The 23,900-nt window shown below is 34.7% G+C and overlaps 1 protein-coding gene across 1 annotated transcript in view; it reads right to left on the bottom strand.

The window, feature by feature from the left end:
• The window catches only part of RGS22 (regulator of G protein signaling 22), a gene marked incomplete at its 5' end in the record, with an annotated part of 158,281 nt that overhangs the window by 100,980 nt on the left and 33,401 nt on the right, over window positions 1–23,900 (bottom strand). Inside the window, 7 exons of the mRNA XM_063079264.1 lie at window positions 455–556; window positions 1,536–1,661; window positions 3,097–3,211; window positions 10,836–10,969; window positions 17,210–17,384; window positions 20,598–20,759; window positions 22,235–22,850. Coding sequence (XP_062935334.1) covers window positions 455–556; window positions 1,536–1,661; window positions 3,097–3,211; window positions 10,836–10,969; window positions 17,210–17,384; window positions 20,598–20,759; window positions 22,235–22,850 — 1,430 coding nt within the window. The remainder of the gene's footprint in view (window positions 1–454; window positions 557–1,535; window positions 1,662–3,096; window positions 3,212–10,835; window positions 10,970–17,209; window positions 17,385–20,597; window positions 20,760–22,234; window positions 22,851–23,900) is intronic.

The raw sequence follows: 23,900 nt of genomic DNA, 5'->3' as shown, positions 1-23,900 counted from the left end.
ACAGAGTCAGTCAACATCCTCCTGCCCTTTAGACAGGTCAACGGCCTGGTACATTCAACAGCTGATGTCTGCAAGAAGCTCAGAGAACAACACTGGTTAATACCTCTACTCTCAAACACTTCAGTGATTGATTACAAGCCCACTCTCGGGGTTCTCTTTTAAATCACTCACAACTGAACCAAAAAGGTATAAATTAGGAAAAAAGATGAGGTGTTCTTTATTGGAAGTACAAGTAGTTGACAAGAAAGAGAAAATAAAGCAAACCAAATAAAATATATAAAACTGAAAACTCACAAATCAGATTATAAAACAATATTCTGCTGACATTTAAATAGAGTAATCCCATTGCTTTTTGGCTTGCAATACCAGATTTCTCTTGTTTGGTGCTGGAGATAATTTTCATTTCTCTGTGTACTCAGAGCTTCGCATTCAACCAACATTATTTATTACTTACTTGTGCTTGCTTGCATACTTTAAAAGGCTGAAGTGTTTCTTGGTAGAAAAGCTGATGATAAGCCTGTAGGTCAAACCAAAAGTACACACTGTTTTTCCACAACTGCAGATGGAAAAAGAACATGAATTATTACCATCTAATTATTAAAGCTTCACAAAGCTCTAATTTCAAATATAAATAATTATTTAGCTTCTTGTTACCATAAATCAGGTTCAATTTAAAATGGTTTTAATCTTCTATCAGAAACTGACAATATACAAAACCTTCAGTGGTACTGTTGCTAGAATATAATATTTTTGCATGTATATCTATCACATAATTGGCCATTAAAACAATAAGCATTCTACATAATGGTTAAAGAGTAACCACATATTTCTGTCATGAAACCAAAATCTGAAGGTGTGTGTGTATATATATATATATATATATATATATATATATATATATATGGGCAAATGTATATCATAACAGAACCAAACATTACTCTAATAATTAAACCAGTTAAATACTTTTCATTTGACCAAATGAAGATTGTGATTAAAAAAAACAATAATAACCTGGAAATAATTTTGCCACTATTCATTGTAATTTGTAATTATTAGAATTATTAACAATTAAAGAACTGACAGAAATCCACTCTGAATTTAAAATATATTACACTGAAATAAAATTATGTGAAAATAAACTATTGTTAGTACTGCAAGTCAACTCTTTATAATTTTAGTAGGATAGTGAACCTTAGAAAATTATAACTGAAATGTTTAAATTTTCACTATTAAGTATAAATTTTTTCTTACTGGAGATGAGGATTTTTTTTTCTTTTTTGTGACCGGTAAGGGGATCGCAACCCTTGGCTCGGTGTCGCCCACACCACGCTCAGCCAGGGAGCACACCGGCCATCCCTACATAGGATCCGAACCCGTGGCAGGAGCACCGCACTCTCCCGAGTGAGCCACGAGGTCGGACCGAGATGAGGATTTTTAACATCAAATATAATTACTTGAGCACGGATTATTTCAACACCTCTTATTTTTAAATGAAGTATAATTATAAAATTAGATCTTAAATAATTCTTTTCTACCTCGTTCCCAGAATGTTCGCAGAATTTAGTAAAGAAGAATCCAGTCCTATTTTCTACATACAAACACTGCAACAAATTTTCCATGTCAAATCCTCCCAAGGCACCAACATCTAATGAGGTTTTAACCTAGATAACAAAACAGAAGTCCATTATCTACCCAAAAACACTAATTTTTTTGACACTGCACAACAATGTTTCACAAATTCTGCTAGGCTGTCATTTTCCCACAGGACTATTTTATTTTTGTACTATATATGTAATTAATGCAGTATGTTTGCAACTGACTGTCATATGATTCATTTATGGAGCCCAACTATAGCTGCAGAATCCATTCTATTATAAACCAAACCAATTTCAAAGTGAATGTTGAAGCAACTTTCCAACATCAGCTGTTTTCATGTTTCAGGCACAGTGATACCATTTTAGGAGTCTTCCAAATCTCTGTTGGTGGCCTCTTGCCTACACATTTATTATTATTTTAGCCTTGAGATACTGCTGTTATAGCTACAAGAGGGTTATAAAAAGAACTATCTTCCAAGGCTTCTCAGCGCTGCTCATTAACTGTCCTTAGGGGGTCCCTCTTCGGACAGTCTCACTCTGTACAGTTCATGGCCTACAGAGTGTAAATGGCAGTATAAGTTCTCATAAAACTCTGCAGTTCATGGGCTTCTCTGCCAACAATGCTGGCAGCCCTAATGCCATTTGTGAATCACAGAAAGCCAGCTATTTCTCCAAGCACAAGAGTGAGTCCAAAATATGAAAAGGCATCCACTATTCACATGAACTGTTTGCTATTTGTTTTGTGAAACTCAGACTTCTTTGTAATCTTAAAACAAGTGAGGCATGAAAAATTTAGGATCTAAGTGAGGTCCTTGCTCTCTCTTTGTCATCCTGTCCCTCCACCTCTCTATCTGCCAACTAAACAAATTCTAAGGCAAGAATGTAATGTTTTTATAAATGTTTAACTATCAGCATTCCAAACTAAAAAATTATTACTATAGTAGGGGAAGAAACCCTAATTAGAAGAAAAGGAGAACTATTTGCTTAGAATAAAATAAATAGTTATACAAAAATTATAGCTAAGTGTTCAGATTATATCAGAACCACCAAGGTTTCTACCTTAAGTATAATTTAGGGAATGTGAAATTTTCATATAGAACTGGTGCATTAAATATACGTTATCAGGGTAGCTGTACTCTGGAAATACCCTGCCTTTTAAAAATTCTAGACTACCAAAATATAATATGAAATATTATTTTTTATCAAGTGTTAAAAATATAATAAAAATACTAGAGGGTTTTATTTTGTGTCTGAGGTGTCATCCCAAACCAGAACACAATTGTTTTTGAAAACAGTAATTAATGAAGTATATCGCAACACGGTATTACAAAAGGAAACACAAGGGAAATTTTTTTGCAAAAATCCTTTTTCAAGGAAAAAATAAACTGTGTTGCTTAGTAAAGAATAAAACGTTATGGTAAATCAATAAAAATTCTCGTAAATCAGGGGACACTGATCAGTTAAATGAGGAATCAGGTTCTTCAGTCCTCAAAATACTTACCTTAGATTCTTCTGTATACATGTATTTTCTATCAAGCTGGGGCTTCAGACATTCAGAAATATCAGTAAAAGATGTTAAACGAATAACTTTGCTGCTTTCTGACATCTGCTTCGACCTAAATTATAAGGATGAGAACTAACTGGTCAACAATATTGAGCACCTCTGGTACACATGGCACCAAAATTTCGGAGAGCTTCTGAGCAATGTGAGAGAATTAGAAAAAAAAGTATAAAGCATCAGTTCCAGCCCTGAAAAGATGGGTGAAAAGTTCCAGCCCTGAAAAGATGAGGCATAGTTAGATAGAGAGAAAATAAGGCATAGTTACATGGAAAGACAACTCTCAAAATAACTGCTGGCTGAATGAATTAAAGAGAGCATATCGTGGGTCCCAAATGACTGAGATGGATAATAAATATCATAGGAGTCTAAAAATAAGTCCCTTTGAGCTATATTTGTAATTAAAGAAATGGTTTTTTTCCTGAAAAATGAATAGGAAATATAGTCCATGTATATTTCTAGGTGTGTGTCTGTGTGTTTGGAGGGATTCTTTACATAGGAAGAATAGTGAGCAAAGAATGAAGGTAGGTAGGGAAATCCTTGTTTAAAAGGCAGCAAAGTTAATCAATTTGCTTAGGGCAAGACACTAACAGTTAAGTGAACACTATATACTACATACTAAACACCGTGCTAGATATAATTCATATAATAATACTTCATCCTCACAAACAGGTGGGATTCCAAGGGAATTATATAGGGTAGTTTGGGATGAGATAACAGAAGACTTTGGAGCTAGACTCTGGACATTATCATTTTATATTTTCCTGTCCAGCTCCCTCTCCCACACCCACTGCAATTATATTAAATTTCTGGCTCCATAAATCATGCCTGTTCCACCTCACTAATCTATCTCCACTCCAATCCACCAACAAATTACCTTGCAGGTTCTTCTCAGACAAAATGTAGGTACAACATGTTTCATTCCCACTCCCCTGTGTAGCAGACATGGTAGACTGGTTGGCTAGCTGAACACCCATTCCCAGTGACATGTATCTATACCCAGCACCACAGGGTACTGTGATTCTGCAAAAGCTAAACATTCACTTTCTAAGACTCCCTTGCAGAGAGGGGCAGCCATGTGATATAGTTGTGGCTAATGAGATATAAAATGAAATCTGCTAGGGAGTTTGCTTCTAAGAAAGCTTGCTTTCTTCATGAAAGGGAAAGGATTAATAAAAACTGCCCTTCCCCTTTCTTTCTGATCTCAAAGCCTGAGAGCAGAAGCTGTAAATCCACTTACCATGAGGGAATGGACAAGACCAAAACAAAGATTCAGGCCCTACTACTTCTGATCCATTGAACTACCACCAGCAGTTGCCTACCCTCCAATTTCTTACATGAGAAAAATAAGCCCAATTCATCTAAGCCATTGTTAGTCAAGTTTTTTGTTATTTGCAGCTGAAAGCATTCTTAAATGATCAACAAACATATCCACCTACATCTATCATTATTTCTTTCTATCTAGTCTCAGGAAGAGGCACCCTACCTCCTGTCCATAGTCAGTCTCATTCCCTTGGTTCTTTAACCTTTTCTTTCTATTCTCCTTTGAAAATGGAGATCTTTATTTCTCATGTATCTTCAACTTCTCCATTTCCACTAGATTCTACTCTAGCGTATCAACAGACTCAAGTCTCCTCCACCTTAAAATTACCCTTTCTGATGAAAACAAAAACACAATACACCAAAACGTATGAGATGCACATAACACATTCCTTAGAGGAACATTTTATAGCTATGAAGGCTTGTATTAGAAAAGAAAAAGATCTCAAATCAATAATCTTCCACCTTAAGACGTAGAAAGAGAACACACTAAACCCAAAGCAAGTTGAAAGAAGAAAATAATAAAGATCGGAGTAGAAATAAATAAAACAGAAAATGAAAACTAATAAAACCAATAGTTGATTCTTAGAAAAGATAAATAAAATTGACCAATCTTTAGCTAGACTAATCTAAGAAAAAAGAGAGAAGACTCAAATTCCTTAAATCAGGAATAAAAAAGGAGACATTACTACCAACTTTATAGAAATTGAAAGGATTATGAAGAAATACTATGAACAAGTGTATGCCAACAAATGAGGTGTAATTTGATAAAATGAACAAATTCCTAGAAAGACACAAATTGCCAAAAATTACCCAAAAAGAAATTAAAAACCTGAATACACACATCTCACTAGCAAAGAGATTAAGTCAATAGTTTAAAATCTTCACAAAGAAAAGCCTGGGTCCAAAAGGCTTCACTGGTGAATTCTACCAAATACTTAAAAGAGAACTAATATCAGGGTTCTTCCCAAATTCTTCCAAAATTGAAAGAGGAACACTTCACAACTCAACGAGACAGTATTAGTCTGACACTAAAGCCAAAAATATTACAAGAAAACTATAGCATATATCCCTTATAAATATAGAAACAAATATCCTCAACAAAATACTAGTAAACTGAATCCAGAAATATAAAAAAAGATGATATACCATGAACAAGTGGAGCTTATCTCAGGAATGCAAAGTTGGTTTAATATTCAAAAATTAATACAATATGCCATATCAACAGGAGAGAAAACAAAAACCGCACGATCATCTCAGCAGATGCAGGAAAAAGCATTTGACAAAATCCAACACACATTAATGATTTAAAAACAAAACAAAACAAAACCTTCCACAAAGAACTTCAACATGATAGAGAATCTATAAAAAACATACAGCTAACATCATGCTTAATAGTGAAAGACCGAATGCTTTCCTCCTAAAATTGGGAACAAGATAAGGATTCGTGCTCTCATCACTTCTATTCAGCATTGTACTGGAGGTCCTAGCCAAGGCAATTAGGCAAGAAAAAGAAATAAAAGACATCCTGATTGAAAAGAAAGAATTAAAACTGTCTTTATTCTCCAATGATATGATCTCACACATAGAAAATTCTAAGGAATCCACTAAAAAAACTACTAGAACTAATAAATCATTTCTGTAAGGTCACAGGGTATAAGGTAAATATACAAAAATCAATTGTATTTCTATATACTAGCAATGAACAGTCCAAAAATTAAATTAAAAGAACATTTTTTAATGCACAATAGCTTCAAAAAGAACAAAACACTTACAAACAACTTTAATAAAAATACTCTCCTCTAAATCTAATGGCTTTTAACTATTAATCTGACTCACTCCAAATCTATCTAATTTTTTAAAAAGAGCAATCTATGGACCACCCAGCAATAAAAGAAATAAACTGTGGATACATGCAACAACTTGGATAGATCTCAAGGGATTATGTTGAGTGGAAAAAAGGTTGCATAGTTCATGATTCCATTTATATTACATTCTTGAAAAGACAAAATTATAGAGATGGAGAACGGACTAGTGATCACCAGTGGCTGGAGGAAGAGAAAGGGAGGGAAGTGGCTATGGCCATAAAATGATAGCACAAGAGCTTCTTGTAGTGAAACTGGTATCTCAACTGTGGTGACAGTCACATGAAAGTGCAGGTGTGATAAAACTGTGTAATACTAAACATACACATATACACAAACACACATTCATACATGTACATAAAACTGGTGAAATCTGATGAGGTAGATGAATTGAGTAACTGTCGATTTCCTGGTTCTGATATTGTACTATAGTTACACAAGTTACCATTGGGGGAGATTGAATGAGGGGTATATGAGATCTCTCTATATCATTTCTTACAACCACAAGTAAATCTACAATGATCTCAAAATAAAAATTTAAAAGCAGAGTGGTCCATACTAACTGTGTCCTCTTTTCCTTCAATACATTCTTTCAGCTACTATGATCATGCTTCTGACTTTTGAAATTTATATTTGTAACCTTATCAATAACTTGGTCATCAACAAATACCATGAACACTTACTGCTGTTATCTTGACTACTTTGCAACATTTAACATCCACTTGAAATTCTTCCTTCCCTTGCCTTCCATGACACAACCCTGTCCTATATGTATATCTCCCATGTCTCAGATTACTCCTTCTTGGCCTTCTCTCTGGCTCCTCATTCTCTGCCTTTATTGTAAAGCTTGATAACTTAGTCCTTCTCATTCTATACTACTCTTTCTCTCTGCCTCTCTCAGGATCATTTCATCCATGCCCACAGCTTGCTTCAACTACCCCCTAAAGTATAATGATTCCCAATTTTTTAAATTTATAATTGATCTCTTTTATGGGCTCCAGACCCATATTTAAACTGTTTTGGACATGTATATCCCTAACGTAGTTCTTTACAATGTATTGAGATATAATTCGGAATTTTACTACACAATATTTGTGTTGGAAGGATATGAAGAAACTGGAACCCAATGCAGGTTTACCTCAACCCTCAGGAGTTCCTTAGGTCCTATATTAATTCATTCAACAAATATTAATTGAACACATACAGTTTGCCAGATACTGTACTAGACACTGGAGCACTCACCTAGACAGTGACCAAACTGAACTCGTCATCTGCCTGCTCCAATCCTGTTTTTCCTCCTTCTTTGGACAGCAAGTTCACAAAAAATAATGTGAAGAAGGTTTTTAAACATATGAAAAAAATGTTCAACTTCAATCAAAATAAGTACGACTTTTAATCTGGGTAGCAAAGGTAACACATACTATATTGGTAATGGCATGGTAAAAAAAGCATTCTCGCACATGCTTTAGAGAGTATAAATTGTTATAACTCCAATGAGAGGCAATTTGGTAATATCTATCAGAATGGTAATATCCAGCAAAATTTAAAAAGCACATGAACTTTGACTCAGAAACTCTACTTTTACAGACATACAGATATATGTGAAATATAGCAAATATATAAGACTATCCATTGCAACATTGTTTGTACTAGCAAAAACATATTGAGAACATTGTCATGTCCATCAATAGAATACAAATACAATGTCTGGTATAAAATGAAAGATAATTAGACACAAAAGTAGATAAGATGACAAGAACAAGAATCAAAATAGATTATGGTGTGCAAGGTACTTCAAAAAGTTCACTGAAAGATATGTATTATCTTTTAATTATATTTTTCCACAAACTTTCTGAAGTACCCTTATATCTATTGCTGTAGTATATGTATTGCTATAAAAAATTTTCTAAGATATATTAATTTTTAAAAACAGGGTATAAAATAAGTGTATAGTATGCCATTATTTTTGCACTATGTATATATTTCCAATTTTTAAAAAATTAAATAATTTAACACTAATAAATGACACAAAAACTCTCCAGTTGCTCTTCAATGCTTAGAGCATAATCTGTACATTCCTCAATGTGACAAATAAGAAATTTCACATTCTGAACCTCATTTATCTTTTTAGCTTATCTCCTGATTTTTCACTATAATACCCTATACTCTAGCCATAACAATGTATAGTTTTCAAAATTCAACTTTTCTCTCAATTCATGCCTATATATCTTTTCACTTATTTCACCACCTGAAAAAAATAGGATTATGCCTTCTTCACGGGTATGCAGTAAGAATTAATTGATATGACACAAGCAAAGCTCATTAACTGCTGCTTTTGGAAACAGCAGACAAGGTGATTTGGTCCAACTCTCACATTGAAGACAACTAGGTAAGCTGAAGAAAACACAAAAATAAATCTTATTGAAGGCATGTGAGTGCTAAGAAGGTAGTCAAAAATTATTGAGCCAAATGCCAGAGGATAAAAATTCAGAGGTGATTTCGGCATTTGAGGCTGTTTTTCCTGAGGGCTTGCTAATAATGAGAAGCAGCTAGTAAACTTAGTAGCATGTTTAACTGAGTCAAGGACACTGTTAATCACGTCAACACCAAGGACTATGCCCTAGCAGAAAGAGAATATTAGAAGTAAACCAATCCTTGCACATACTGTAGCATAACTTTGAGTCATTTCATTGGCTCAGAAAAAAATCCCTTGAATTGGGTTAAAATAATCCTAAATTACTAGTACTTGAGTTGTCTGGCCAAAGCAAAGAAAAAAAAGAATCTCTTCTGGAAAAATATAAGGTGAGACCTAAGCCTCAAATAAATTGTACAAACACTTTTTCAAACAAAAGGTACAACATGAAATGAACAAAAAAAGACAGAAGAGCAGACAACAAGAACAAAAAAGAGCTAAAAATTGGCCAATGGAAAGAGTCACAGGAACTCCAGATATTAAAAATATCAGACACAGACTTTAAACAGCTATGGTCAAGGAGATAAAACAGAAGACAGAATTGCACCAGAGAACTGGAAACTATAAAACATGACAATAACATACCTATAAAAGAACCAGAGAAATTATACAAATAAAAAATACAATAACTGAAATTGGGAACTAAATAGAACTGATTAACAGCAGATTAGATACAGTTAAAAAGAGAAACAGTGAATTGGAAGATAAAGAAAATACCTAGAATAAAGCACAATGAGACAAAAGGTTGGAATAAGAAGAAAAGGTATTAGAAGATAAATTGAGGAATCTAACTTACATTTAATCAGAATCCCAGAATGAGAGGAGAGAAAGAGTGGGTTAGAAGAAGTATTAGAAGAGATAACAGTGGAGAATTTTCTAAAACTGGTGAAAGACATGAAAGCCACAGATCTAATAATCCTGAGTTGGCTATGTAAAAGGAAATCCACACCTAACCACATCAAAATAAAATGCAAAAAAAAAAAGTAATTCTAAAGCAGCTGGAGAAAAAGACATATTATCTTCAAACAAATAGCCTGACAGCCAATATCTCAACAGAAACATTGAAACATTGAAATCTAGAAGACAATACAATATTTTCAAAGTGCTGAAAGAAAATAACTACCAATCTATAACTCTATACCCAGAAGAAAATACTTAAGAATGAAAGTGAACACAACATGATGAACCTTGAAAACATTATGCTAAATAAAAGAAGTCAGACACAGAAGGAGGCCATATATTGTAAAAAATGTATTCTAATTGTATGAAATGTCCAGACTAGATAAATCTACAGATATAGAAAGTAGTGTCTCATGGGGGTTGGGGAAAGAGGAATGCAAAGTGATTGCTAATGAGTATAGGACTTTTTTTGGCATGATAAAATGTTCTAGAATTATATAGTGGTGATGGTTGCACGGCTTTGGGAATATACTAAATAGCACTGATTGTACAACTGAATATAATTAAAATGGTGAATTTTATATTATGTGAATTTTATCTCAATAAAAAAAGAATAAAAGTGAAGTAATAAATTATTAAACAAAGAATTATTCCAAGTTAATACCAAAGGGTATTATTCAGGCCAAAGGAAAGTAATCCCATTGTAAATAAAGAACAGTGAAAAGAGTAAATATATGGACAAATCTAAATTAATAAAATGATATACTATATTAAACAATAACAATATTCTCGAGAGTATTCTGAGTTCTCAAATTTGAGAAACATTGAATTATTGAATACAGCCAAACAAGAATTAGAAGGCAATCTTCTCAGAGAAGTCTTGACTGGCTCACAAGAGACTAGAAACCGAAGCAACATCTCTTTAAAATTATTAATATCTGGAATTCCACTCCTAATTTAGAGTATGCATAAGGCATATAAGTCTCTAATACATATCAGTGAAATATAAGAATCCCCCCCCACAAAAAACAATGTACTAGTTTTTTGATATCTATTTAATTTTTAAGTTCTTCAAAAATCTTACTATTGCAGAAAAGCCCCTGACAACAAAAAGTTCCACCTACCCCTTCTCAATAACATCATTCTCAGAAGAAACTGGATACAAAGTTTCACTCTTCCAAGATTTGTGCATTGCTGTTTTTACTCTACGTGATTTCTTGGGAGATTTAGGAGGTTGTAATAAACTGAATTCCTCTTTCTAAAAAGTGGTAAGAAAACAAAAAAATGAAAAATGAGCAAAATGATAAAAAAAAAAGAGAGAGAATAAAACATAGCTCTACACATACACCTCAAATTTGTTTTGATTACTATAAGATTTTTTCCGTCACTCTACCTTCTACCATACTTCCCACTAGAAAAGAAATTTTCTCCTTTCCAACTCCCACTTTTATGCAACCAGCAGAGTGAAATCCAACAGCAAACAAAGATACCTTGGTCCGTAAGAAGAAATCTATACCTTAACACCATTATTTCTTTCCATTTTTGTACATTTTATTTTCATGTTTACTTTCCCCATTCTAAAAAGTGCATTACGATAAAAGTTCATTTAAATCCAGAATATGAGATACTACATGCATGATTCAAAAAAGTATGAACAACTTAATGTCCAAATGGAGGAGAAACAAACAATTATCTAAGTATGGAATGTACATAATGTAACATTATTTAATATGAGGGGACTTCAAAATGTTTGTGGACAGGCTGGAGCAACTAACATGCAAAGAAATACAGGATAATGAGGATACCTTAATCTATGAATGACATGCTAAGACTGGAAGCCCAGAATGATGGTAACTGAGAATAGTGCTAATGCCTTTAGTTTTCACCTAGATGAGAGAGCCTGACCCAAAGGGGAGAATTGTTAAATAAAAATTATAGGAGGTCATTGTTTTGGACTAAGTTCCTTTACTAGGTCCCAAAAGACCAGACTGAAAATCAAAATGAAGTCACCCCTGCTAAGTTCCATGTCACATAAGCTGTGATCTGACCTTCAAAGAAGCCAAGAGAAAGATAACATCCAAATTTCTTGAACATGCCACTTTAAATCTTCAATAGGTATGATAATGAAGTTCTTTCTGCTTTAATCCTCACACAAAGGAGATAGTCTGAAGTAACCTGATATTTCCTATTGTTCTGTCTTCTTGTCCCCAACTTACTGGAAAGTAACTTTGAAAAGACCAATCTGCATTGTGTTCTTTGTTTCTGCTTTGTTTATCCTTTCTCTGTGTATCAAACCAACCTCCTCTGCCTGGCTCATGGGAACACTTATTCTATTTTTTGGAATAACATGTTGCCTGATTCTAGAATCACACTAAAGCCAATTGAGATCTTCAACTAAAAAACCCAAAAAAACAAAAACAAAGTGTGGGTGGAAAAATGGAATTAAAAGATAAAAACAGGGTTCGCTGGTTTACTCAGTTGGTTAGAGCGTGGTGTTATAACACCAGGGTCAAGGGTTCCGATCTATGTATTAGCAAGCCACCAAAAAAACAAAAAAAAACCACCCCAGAAAACGTAAAAGATAAAAAACATAAACATTATTTCTGAACATAAGCTCCATCAAGTTCAAGATACTTTTGTAAGCAATGATACCAGCCATTTAATCCATCCCTAAAGAACTGAGCATCCTGAGAATTTAACATGTCAATAGTCTTTTTTACATTATTAACTAAAGACAAATCTTGAAGATTTTTTAAGATTAAGAAACAAAAATTAGTCAGAAGGAGCCAAATCAAGACTGTAAGGTGGATGCCTAATGATTTCCCATTGAAAATCTCACAAAATTGCCTGTGTTTGATGAGAGTAATGAGCAGGAGCATTGTCATGGTGGAGAAGGACTCTCTGGTGAAGCTTTCCTGGACATTTTTATGCTAAAGCTTTGACTAAGCTTCTCAAAATACTCTCATAGCAAGCAGACATTTTGTTCTTTGGCCCTCTGTGAAATCAACAAGCAAAATGCCTTGAGCATCCCAAAAAACTATTGCCATGTCCTTTGCTCTTCACCAATCTAGTTTTGCTTTTACTGGATCACTTCCATCTCCTAGTAGCTATGGCTTTGACTGTGTTTTGTCTTCAGAATCATACTAGTAAAGCCATGTTTCTTTTCCTATTACAGTTCTTTGAAGAAATGTTTCAGGACCTTGATCCATTTGTTTAAAATTTCCATTGAAAGCTCTGCTCTTCTCTGCAGCTGATCCAGGTGCAACAGTTTTGGCTCCCATCGAGTGGAAAGTTTGCTCAACTGTAATTTTTCAATCAGAATTGTGTAAGTTGGACCAATTGAGATGTCTGTGGTGGTGGCTATTGTTTCTGCTATTAGTCATTGGTCCTCTTCAACTGGATATAAACAGATGAATTTTTTCCTTGCAAATTGATGTGGTCATCTGCCCCTATAGGCTTCATCTTCAACATCATCTTGTCCCTTCTTAAAATGAGTTATCCTCTTGTAAACTGATGATTAATTTGAGTCATTGTCCCCATAAGCTCTTCATAAAGCATCAATGATTTCACCATTCTTCCTCCCAAGCTTAACCATAAATTTGATGTTTGTCCTTGTTTCAATTTTAGTAGAATTCATGTTGCTCTGTGTGGGATTATGAGCATAACTGACTCCATCTTGACCCCTTACCATGTGTTATGTTTTTGTGAGAGCCTGGCCCATAAAGTTATACAGTAACTAGGGGTGACGTAGTTAAAATAATAGACAGGAACAATCTGCTAACTGTAAAGAAGGAATGGTCAAGTACTGGTGTGGTGAGGAGCTGGCCTGGATGCCTGCATCAACCATCTGGAGCTAGTTATGTTAAACTTGTTTATGAACTGCCCATATAAACCTGAGCCCAGCCAGGAGATGGCACAGAGAAGCTTAGCATATGCTCTTGGGTCGTTGTCCACTTAACCCATCACCCTGTATGTAAGTTACCCTACAATAAAATTTTTTTGGCTTTACCACACAGAATGGCCTATCTTGTTGTTCAGTCTTAAGATACCTTTCCAGTTAGGTGGACGTTCTGCCCTTGATCCACCTTCAGACACTCTGATAGGGGCTCTTTTCAAACTGATGTCTATCCTTCTTAGTGCCTCAAACTAGATCCTGTTCTGACATGTTATAATAAGTTAATACGAGCTTATTTTGATATGAAAACTTTTTGCAATCTATGCATAGTTTTTCATGATATACATTTTCCACGAACTTTTTTGAAGACCCTTCATACGTAAAAATAATGGTTATGAAAATGATGACACACATGGAAATATACTGATGAAGAAGTTAAAAGAAATAATCAAAATATGTAAGTAGTGTATTAAAACAAAAAATTCACCAGAAGAAGCCTAAGAGAAAATAAAGTAAGTAGCTGTCTAGAAACAGACAAGATCAGAAGTCATTCATCTCTTTCTCCAGTTTCCAAATTTACAGTAGTTTTATTATTTTTTTAATTTGAAAAACATAAAAAAACTTTTGTAACTTACATTAGAATATTATATATATGTTACTGGAGAGGAAAAAATATATTTATGATGTTTTAGCATCCAGAACAAACAATAAAATCTTATACACACTCTACATGCCTAAAAACTACTAACAATTTTTTAAGAATTCTACAAACAAAATTAATTACTTAAGTACGTTCTACATATAACTTCTTAGGTATCAGGACTCACATCTGTGTCAGTAATTCAGGATATAGCACGGCATTAAACAACACTCAAATGAGAGGTACCATATGAGGCTGATCTTATTAGAAGTATATCATACAAAAGTAGTCAAATTCATACAAAGTAGGATGGGGATTCCCAGGGGCTGGAGGAAGGAGGGGAAGGAGAGTAGTTGTTTAATGGGTATAGAGTCAGATTTGCAAGATGAAAAGTTCTGAAGATCTGTTTCACAAAATTGTAAATATCCTGAATACTACTGAGCTGTTCACTTAAAAATGATTAAGATGGTATATTTTGTTATGTGTTTTTTACCACAATAATAAAAAAAGTTTTCTTAAAACAAATTTTTTAAAAAGTGTATCATACAGAAAAAGAACTATGTTAGAGTTTTTGAGCTTGCTGGCTTGGGTGAAAGAAGAGTAGCTAGCAAGTAACTAATGGGGAAAAAAAAGAAAAGAAAACCTGACAAAAGGGCACAGTAGAATTGAGGGAAAGGGTGGTGTAAAGGAACTGCTTGTTTTTTTATTATGATTGTGATGGTAGTTACACATTGTATACATTTGTTAAAATTCATAGAACTGTACACTGAAAAGGATAAATTTTACTGTATATAAATTATACCTTTGCAGGGGGTGGTGCTGGCTGGCCAGCACGGGGATCTGAACCCTTGACCTTAATGTTATTAACACCACACTCTAATCAACCGAGCTAACCAGCCGGCCCTACTTAATTTCTAAAATGGGAAAAATAAAATGGAACTGAGTTCTATTCCTTAAGAGTATTTTCTGCCAAGAAGACAGCTATCAGAACACAGTGTCCAACTGGAAAACATCAACAACATGTCATGATGATTCTCAGGGAGCCAAACAGAGAACAGAGGAGAGGCCACGTTTATACCACTTCTTCACACAAGCTAATCTCTCCCCACTCCTTTGATGTTATATTATTCTCCTATTCAAGTTCCTGTCATTAACCACATCACTTATTTTTTCTTTCCCCCTGCCTCTCAGTTGATAATGTTGTTTGTTCAAATGTTTACATGTTATCACATGTTTCCTGCACTAACTTAATGACTGGGTCACAAAGTGCAAAGGAGGTAAGGAAGATGTGATAACAATGGATTAAAAAACATTAGTGCACTAAAGTGACATTAACTCAAAGTGTCCTCAGAACAGCAGCTAGAGAATCACCAGGGAGAGAACTTACTAGAAATGCAAACTCTTGGGCCCCACCTCAGGCCTACTGAATTTTGTTTTCTTGGTGGAGCCCAGGAATCTAGTTTAACAAGCTCTTCAGGTGACTCCTATACATACTAAAGCTTGAGAACCACAAGCCTATAGCAGTGCTTTCTTTGCCTATGAATTGCCAGGGAATGTGATTAAAATGCAGGTTCTAAAATGTGGCTCTAATGTTCAGGCAGGGTTGAGAACCTCGGTTCTAAGCCATCTTCCTGACATCAGTGAAATCAGAACGTCTGACAGTGGAGCCCAGGCATCAGGATGTTTCAAAAGTTCTCCAGATGATACTAACGGTGCCTAGGGTTAAGAAACCACTGACAGGAACGCTTATTCTATTTTGTGGGATGAAATGTTTCCTGATTCTAGAATCACAATGAAGCCAATTGAGATCTTTAAACAAACAAAAAAGAAACCACTAACAAAAATTGTAAGGCTCCTCTGGCTCTAAACACTACTTGTAGAAGTAAAACTTTAAAACTTTACTACACATCTTCCTGCCTTTTAAAGTAAGATATCCTGAACATAAAGCAATTTTCGAAGAGGTTGTGTGTGACAATGGCCAATAACAGTTAACATTCTGTGACACCTTTAAAGGCTACTAAGATTAATAAGGCTCTTTACTACTGAAATGCAGTTCCCACCTAGAGTTTTTGCTTCTTGATGCCAAAGTATGTAGGGTTTTTTTTCTCTGTAAGTTAGTTAACTTTTCTTCTCTTTTTGGACTCCCCCCCCTTATTTTTTTTGTGCTATTTTATTCTTCCCCATGTAAAAGAATGCTCACAATTTCTAATTCTGCTGTTGCTACTTCTCATTCATTCATTCAATTTATATTTTCTAAGCAACTATTACATGCCAGGCATTGTTGTAGGCACTGAGGATAAGCAGTTAACCAACAAAAGTCCCTTACATTCTAATAGGAGGTAAAATACAATAAACAGATAAATCAAGGGGTCATAAACACAATAAAGCAAAATAAAGCAGGGCAAAGGGCACAAATAGTGATGGAGGGTGTGTGTGCTATTCCTCATAAGTATGCTTATAGAGAAAAGCCAAAGATAGTCTCTCTAAGTGACATTTGAACAGACACCTAAAGGAAGTGAGGGGGCAAGCCACATGGACATCTGGAGGAAGATTGCTCCATGCTAGGTGAACAGCAAGTGCAAAGCCCTGGGGCTTTTGCTTCATCTCTTCAAAGAAGAGCAAAGAGACTGGTGTAGTTGGAGTGGAGTCAGTTAGAGAACAGTGGTAGGAAATGAGGTCAGGAGGTTCGCAGGGGCTTGTAGAGCTGTATAAAGACTGGATTTTACCAAATGAGAGAGGAGGCCACTGGAGAATTTTGAGCAGATGAGTGGCATAATAATGTACTCGTATTTTTAAAAAATCACTTTGGCTGCTTGGTGGAGAACAGACTGTACGTTTTCTTAGTTTCTAATTGTTGCAGCATGTGCATTAGCAACAACAAAGCTTATGATAAAACTTAAGTATCAAACACAGTTATTTTACTATAAACTTAATAGAGATCAAAGCATCAAGGTATACCCTACCTGGATCTCAGAGATCTGTGGAAGGCAAGATTTTGGTCTTAATGGCAACAGGGTTGCCATTTGTGGAAAAGGATCAATATCCTTCCTTGGTATCTCTTGGCGGAGGTGCCAGAATTTCAGTTCAGCACTAGCATATTTTGTTGAGGCTGAATGAGTAACACAGAATCTTGGGGCCCTGTTTATCAGAAAAATAAATTTAAGATTAAACTAGACAGTAAGCCTCAAAAATCAAAAGCCTACAAAATATATAATACCTGCACTCACAATTATCAGTCTTGCTATACCCCTTTTCTAATAATTTCTACTTCTTTACTGCTGCCTTGCCTTCAAAACTATTTTTCTATGATATGTCAACTGCCTGCAATCCCATTCACTCATATAAAAAGGCAATATACATTAGGGAAAAAAACTGTTTAAATTATAATCTGCTTAGGGCTGGCCTGTGGCTCACTTGGTAGAGTGTGGTGCTGATAACACCAAGGCCACGGGTTTGGATCCCTATATAGGGATGGCTGGTTAGCTCACTTGGGAGAGCCTGGTGCTGAGAACACCAAGTCAAGGGTTAAGATCCCCTTACTGGTCACCTTTAAAAAAATAAAATAAAATAAAAAATTATAATCTGCTTAATAAGGAAAAGAAACCTATCTATCTATTGATGATTAATTTTTTAAATACTTATATCTTCTAGTAAAATGAACATAAAATGTACCTGTGATAATTTAAAAACAGTTTAGTATTTATCTCTAGTATCAAATAAAAATTGGTAGAATGAAATTAACATTTAAAAACATATAAACATTTTTATAATGCATAAGTATGCTACTAAAGTGGGTAATGATTCATATTATTTATTTTCAGGCCTTTAATTTGAAGGTAAGAATTTTACAACAATTTACATAAATAAAAGACCAACACTACTGCCAGAAACTTAGGAAAAAGAATGTCTGGCACAATATCAAGGCCACACTTAATTGGATGGATATCCTGGTATTCAGTCTGTGGGATAACTGTTTATTGGATATAGGGCTAACTCCAGCTGTCAGGGCCTGCTGTTAATTGCTTCTTTCTTGGACCAGGTTTTCTCCCTAATGCAACAGTCCAAAGATTAATTCCTATTCCACACTCCAGGGCCTGGTAGAAAATTGCTTCCCTTTAAATAGGAAGAAGGTAGATATCTTCTTGATGTGAACACAGATTGGGAGTGGAAGAGAATTCAAATTCCACGGTTAGTTTAGGATGAGAAAGTATTCTGTATAGATCTGTGTGGTCATTCTATGCTATATTTCAGAATCTATACTTGCAGACTTGGGAATGTCCAAAATTACTTCTTATTTGCATGTCAACTAGTAAGTGTGAAATTGCTAAAACTTTTATCAAATAAATCATACATGGGATGACCAGGAAATCTAGGTGCCTCAATTTCTTGATTCACATCATTAGGACATATTCATATGACTCTAAAAGTCCCTACTGCCCTTGCCATTTTAATTTTACACTGTTATTTCATTCATATAGCATTAATCTTTGATTAGCCACTATGTGAATTCATCAAATATTATTGAATATTGCACAGTGATTCCTAAATTGATACTGTATTATTTTTATTCTTTTTTCTTTTTTGGCGGCTGGCAGGTTCAGGGATCTGAACCCCTGACCTTGGTGTTACAACATTGTGCTGTAACCAGCTGAGCTAACTGGCCAGCCCTGGTATTGTGTTATTTTTGATGCTACTACTGTACAAGTTCTCATGCACACTGATTATACACATCTTAATTCTCAAGCTCTAGTGACTGGAAGAAAATATTTGCCATATAACCATCAAGGACCTATATTCGATGTGTGTGTGTGTCCAACGTAATAAGCAAAAACTGGAAAAACCCTAATGTCTTCAATGGGTAAATGGATATAGTATGTCCATACAATGAAATACTACTCAGTAATAAAAAGGAACAAACTGTTGATACACATAACTTGGATGGATCTTAAGGGAATTATGTGGAATTAAAAAAGCTAATGCCAGAAGATTACATATTGTATCATTTCATTTATTAGTGGTTTTCAGGAGTTATGGAGGGGGGACAATGGAGGAGAGAGGGAGGTGGGTATGGTTATAAGACGGCAGTACAAGGGCTGCTTGTGGTAACTGTTCTTGATCGTAGTGGCAAATGCATGAATATATAAAGTGGTAAAATAACATAGAACTAAACACACACACACAAATGAGTGCATGTAAAACTAGTGAAATATGAACAAGATCGGTAAATTGTATGAATGTCAATTTCCTCATTGTGATATTGTGCTATAGTTATGCAAGATATTACCTACTAGTGGAAACTGGATGAAAGGTACACAGTATTTCTTTGTATTATTTCTTACAATTGCATATAAATCTACAATTATCACAAACAAAAAGTTTAATTAAAAAAACCGAAAAGCTACTATATTAGAAATGTTTTATTGAACTTAGTGTTTTATTACGTTGGGTGGTATGTACATAGGTACCCACTATAGTAAAATTCATACCTTTCTGTCGTCTTACATATTAAGAATAAGTTTTGTTAAAGAAAGAAATAAATAAGAATAGCACTCTCTCTATATATATAAATGCACAAAGCATATAAGTGATCTGGAATACCTACACGGGAGATGATGCAAGAGAGAGGTCGGCAATAAACAAATCATAATGACCTTATCTGCTAGTTTAAGAAATCTGAACTTTACATTGAAAGGTTTGGGGTAACCAGTGAAAGATTTAAAGCAGAGAAGTGACACAATCAGATCCATCACAGTCACAATGGACAACTCACTGATCCTCAAACGGCACACATTTTCTCCACTATGTCCATTGTCTTTTTCCTTGCTTCATGTCCCTGAGTCCCGGGTGAAATACCACATCTTCTCTGTAACCTGTGCATTTACCATACTTTCTTTTATTATACTAATTTCACATGTATGTTTCTCCCAGTAGACCATGACCACTAGGCTTGACCATGTTTTTAACACTGTATCCTTAGCACAGCACTTGACTCAAAATATGTTTATTAGATGATAAATCTGTAACTCCAACTACATGTACACACACACACACACACACACACACACACACACACCAATTTTATGGGATACCGATCATTAAAAGGTCAGGTATAGAAGCATGTACTCACAGAGTTAAAAGGGAACATAAATACTCTCCAGGCTTGTAATAGATTTAAAGTCACTCAAACATCCAAATGATCAAAAGTATAAGTACTTTAAGGAAGGCCAAAGATATGATAATCTTGTCATTTTAAATTTCCATAAATTATATATCCATGAGACAAAAAGGTACAACTCATAACTAGCCTAAGAAAAATGAAAGTAAATAACTGATTCACGTTATTTTTCTTACCAATACAGAAGTAAAGGTTTTACAACCTCAGATTGAATATTTTTTAAATGTTCTTCAGTCCACTGAGATCCATCTAACAGTTTAAATTTTGATAAGATTTCTGCAGAAAGGTAGCAATCTCCACTGCTCACTAGATAGCATTTTTTCATCTTCTCAAGATGTCTGAAATAAAACACATACTCACATATAAACACCCATTGATAAAATATTCAACTACCCAAATGTTTTCACTTCTAAAATGTTTAAGACAAGTAATGAACTATCTCAAAACCAACACTGAGTGTCAGGGGTTCCAAACATTTTTGTGGAGATAAAAATATTTCTCAGTTATGGGAATGAGAAGGGTATTTGTGGTAGGCTGAATAATGGCCTTACAAAGCTGTCCACATCCTAATCTCCAGAACTTGTGAATGTCACCTTACATGGTAAAAGGGTCTCTCCAGGTGTGATTAAGTTAAGGGCTTTAGGGAGATGATCTTGGATTATCTGGGTAGTCCCAATGCAATCACAAGGATCCTTCTAAGAGGGAGGCAGAAGGGTTAGAGTCACGGGGAAAAGATATGAGGCAGAAGAAGAGGTCAGAGAGAAGAGAAGATGCTAAAGCCAGATGCTGGCTGTAATGATGACGAAAGGGGCCACGAACCAAGGAATGTAAGTGGCCTTCATAAGCCAGTAAAGGCAATGAAATGGATTCCCCCCAGAGCCTTCTGACCCCCAAAACTGTAAGAGAATAAATAAAACAGTTTGAGCCACTAGGTTTGTAGTTATTTATTATAGCAACAGTGGGAACTACAGTATCGATCCTGAAAAACCTATGTAGGTTACCTGCATATAACTTCCCTGATATGTCCTGAAAAGTATAATAACCTTCCAACCCATGATCAATCAGGTCACGCTTCATAATCAACCCTTTGGTGACCCCTGCTCTTATAACAATATACAACAATGACCCCTATGATCTGAATTCCATTAAAATAACTAGAATAACTCAGTCACTAATATATACAAAGTCAAACCCTTAATGCAAATTGCAATCTACTATATGAGTAGTTGATCTGCTTCAGAGCAGATCAGGAAAATACAGACAAGAAATTTTCTATAATAGGGTCCTCTTAAGGTTCTCGAACTTACAGTAATCTAAAACATAATGGAGCCAGCCAATGAAGATCTGAGCCCCATTAGACCGCTGAGAGGCTCCCTAGGAGAAAGACTCATCCAGCTACGTGGCATCTGACTAAGGATCATGGAATTTGTAAACAGAGCAGGCTCCTAGGGACAACGGGCCTTTATACTGGCATAAGGTATCTCTCTTATGCTAGTATGGTTATATAACTAATAAATTTTTTTCTATAAAAATTCTATATCACTGGAATGTTATAAATACTAAAATAGAATAATTTGAAAGTAAAGTCGTGGAATTTATGGGAAGAAACATTGTGCAAACCGAAATAAGTGCTATTATTAGTATCTATCTGAAAGCTATGAAATCAGAAAACTAGTGAATCAATATTTATTATAATAAAATAAATTTTATTATTATTCATTCCTCCAAAAGTATAAATTACATTTTTATATTTTAAATAATGCAAACTAATATTCTATGATTTAAACTATTGAAAAATAAAAAATAGAAATACCTTTGATGTCGTCCAGGGTCTTTAAGAACTTTTAACCTCTCAATATCCATCCATAGCCACCAGTATCTCTCTCCTAATGTACCTTTTATAAATTTCTTAAATCTTTCAAACTCCTTTCTATTGCCAATATCATAAGTTCTGTGAGAAATACACCAGTCAGCCCTACTCTCTGGTCCAATGCTCTCACTCTTTGAACTTAAACTCATTTTTTCTAATATCTTTTCTGACTTTTCCTTTGTGGTTTGAATTGGTTCACTTAAAGAATCCTCGTCAGAGAGAGATTCAAAACAATGATCAAATGACACTTGAGTTACATTGTTGAAGTTTATATAGTCTGGGTTTTCTCCAGATTGCTCTCCAGTAATTTGCTGAATTGCTGCTCTAAAAATAAAGCTTACATAGACGTTTAAAAATTCTTCACATGTTGAGAAATGCAACGTAAGGCTTTTGTCAACAACATCCTGTTGCTTTTCAAGGTATATTCTCAGAAGAGCTTGAGAAGGAGTATCTTGTAGAGATATAGATCCTTCTTCTTCAAATTCAGAAATTAATTTGGTGGTTTTAGATGGGTCCTTTTTTGTCCTGGGGTGAACTCCATCATCAAAGAGAGAACTCTCTGTATTAAATCATAAAAGGCTATTAGATTAGGTATGAATACAAAACTTTTTTATTATTAAATGATGTTATAGAGCCAGGATGGCAAAATGGTTTATCTCAGATAGTGACAGCATGGACCAGTATCTTAAGAAGGATTCTGAAACCACATTTGGAACCAGTAGGGAAAAACTGCCAATAGGGATTAACCTTGTCTTCTCTGGACATGGAAGGGGAGAATGGTGGCAGATGGACTAAATATTTGACATGCCTACACAGAGGATATTACATAAGACATTATACACTTTTAAAATGTAGAATTTCAGACTAACATAGAATGTCAATATGTAAAGGTCAAAACTATTAAGGAATTAGAATATGTATATTAAATGATTATATATTTTTTAATATTTCATGTTGTATGACAGAGGAATATTAGCTACCATAGATGATGAGACCATAGATGAACAGATCAGAACTGGAGTCAACATCAGCAACTTTTAAAAGTTCACTATTTTATCAGAAAGATTCTATTACCATCATACTTACAACCTATCATTAAAGTTACAAAATGGCATAAGATACTCAGGAAGGCTTACAAGTGGATTATTTTTACACTTTTTCTAAATATGTAGTATTTAACTCCTATTTGTTCTTTCTTTCAAAAATCAGTGAAATATCTGATGTCAGTGCTTTGTTTCACATGGTAAATCTACCCCTGAAATGTCCCGGGTCAGGTAACTGCTGTCATCTGTGCCCCACCCTCAGCGACCATTTTCTTGGTTACCAGATTTCAAATCTCAATGAACTGGAAATGTTTCGTTACAATTTTTATTGAAAATAAACACACTAAATGTCCCCAATATTGAGGGGTTAGACTTTGTAAACCTGTAATGTACATACAATCAATCCCTCAGAAGAGAAGGGAAGACACGATAGACAGCAAGGCAGGCACATCTGCTCTCCTCTTTCCTGCCAGACTTTCTCTTCCTTTTTACTATTTTTACTCTCCAATTTTCAACTTTAATACTTTAGGGGAAACAGCAATAAACCTATAAATACAGCTATCTTC

Source organism: Cynocephalus volans, chromosome 15 (genome assembly GCF_027409185.1).
Source record: "Cynocephalus volans isolate mCynVol1 chromosome 15, mCynVol1.pri, whole genome shotgun sequence".
NCBI classification, from domain to species: Eukaryota; Metazoa; Chordata; class Mammalia; order Dermoptera; family Cynocephalidae; genus Cynocephalus; species Cynocephalus volans.
This window is presented reverse-complemented; position numbering and strand designations above follow the sequence as displayed.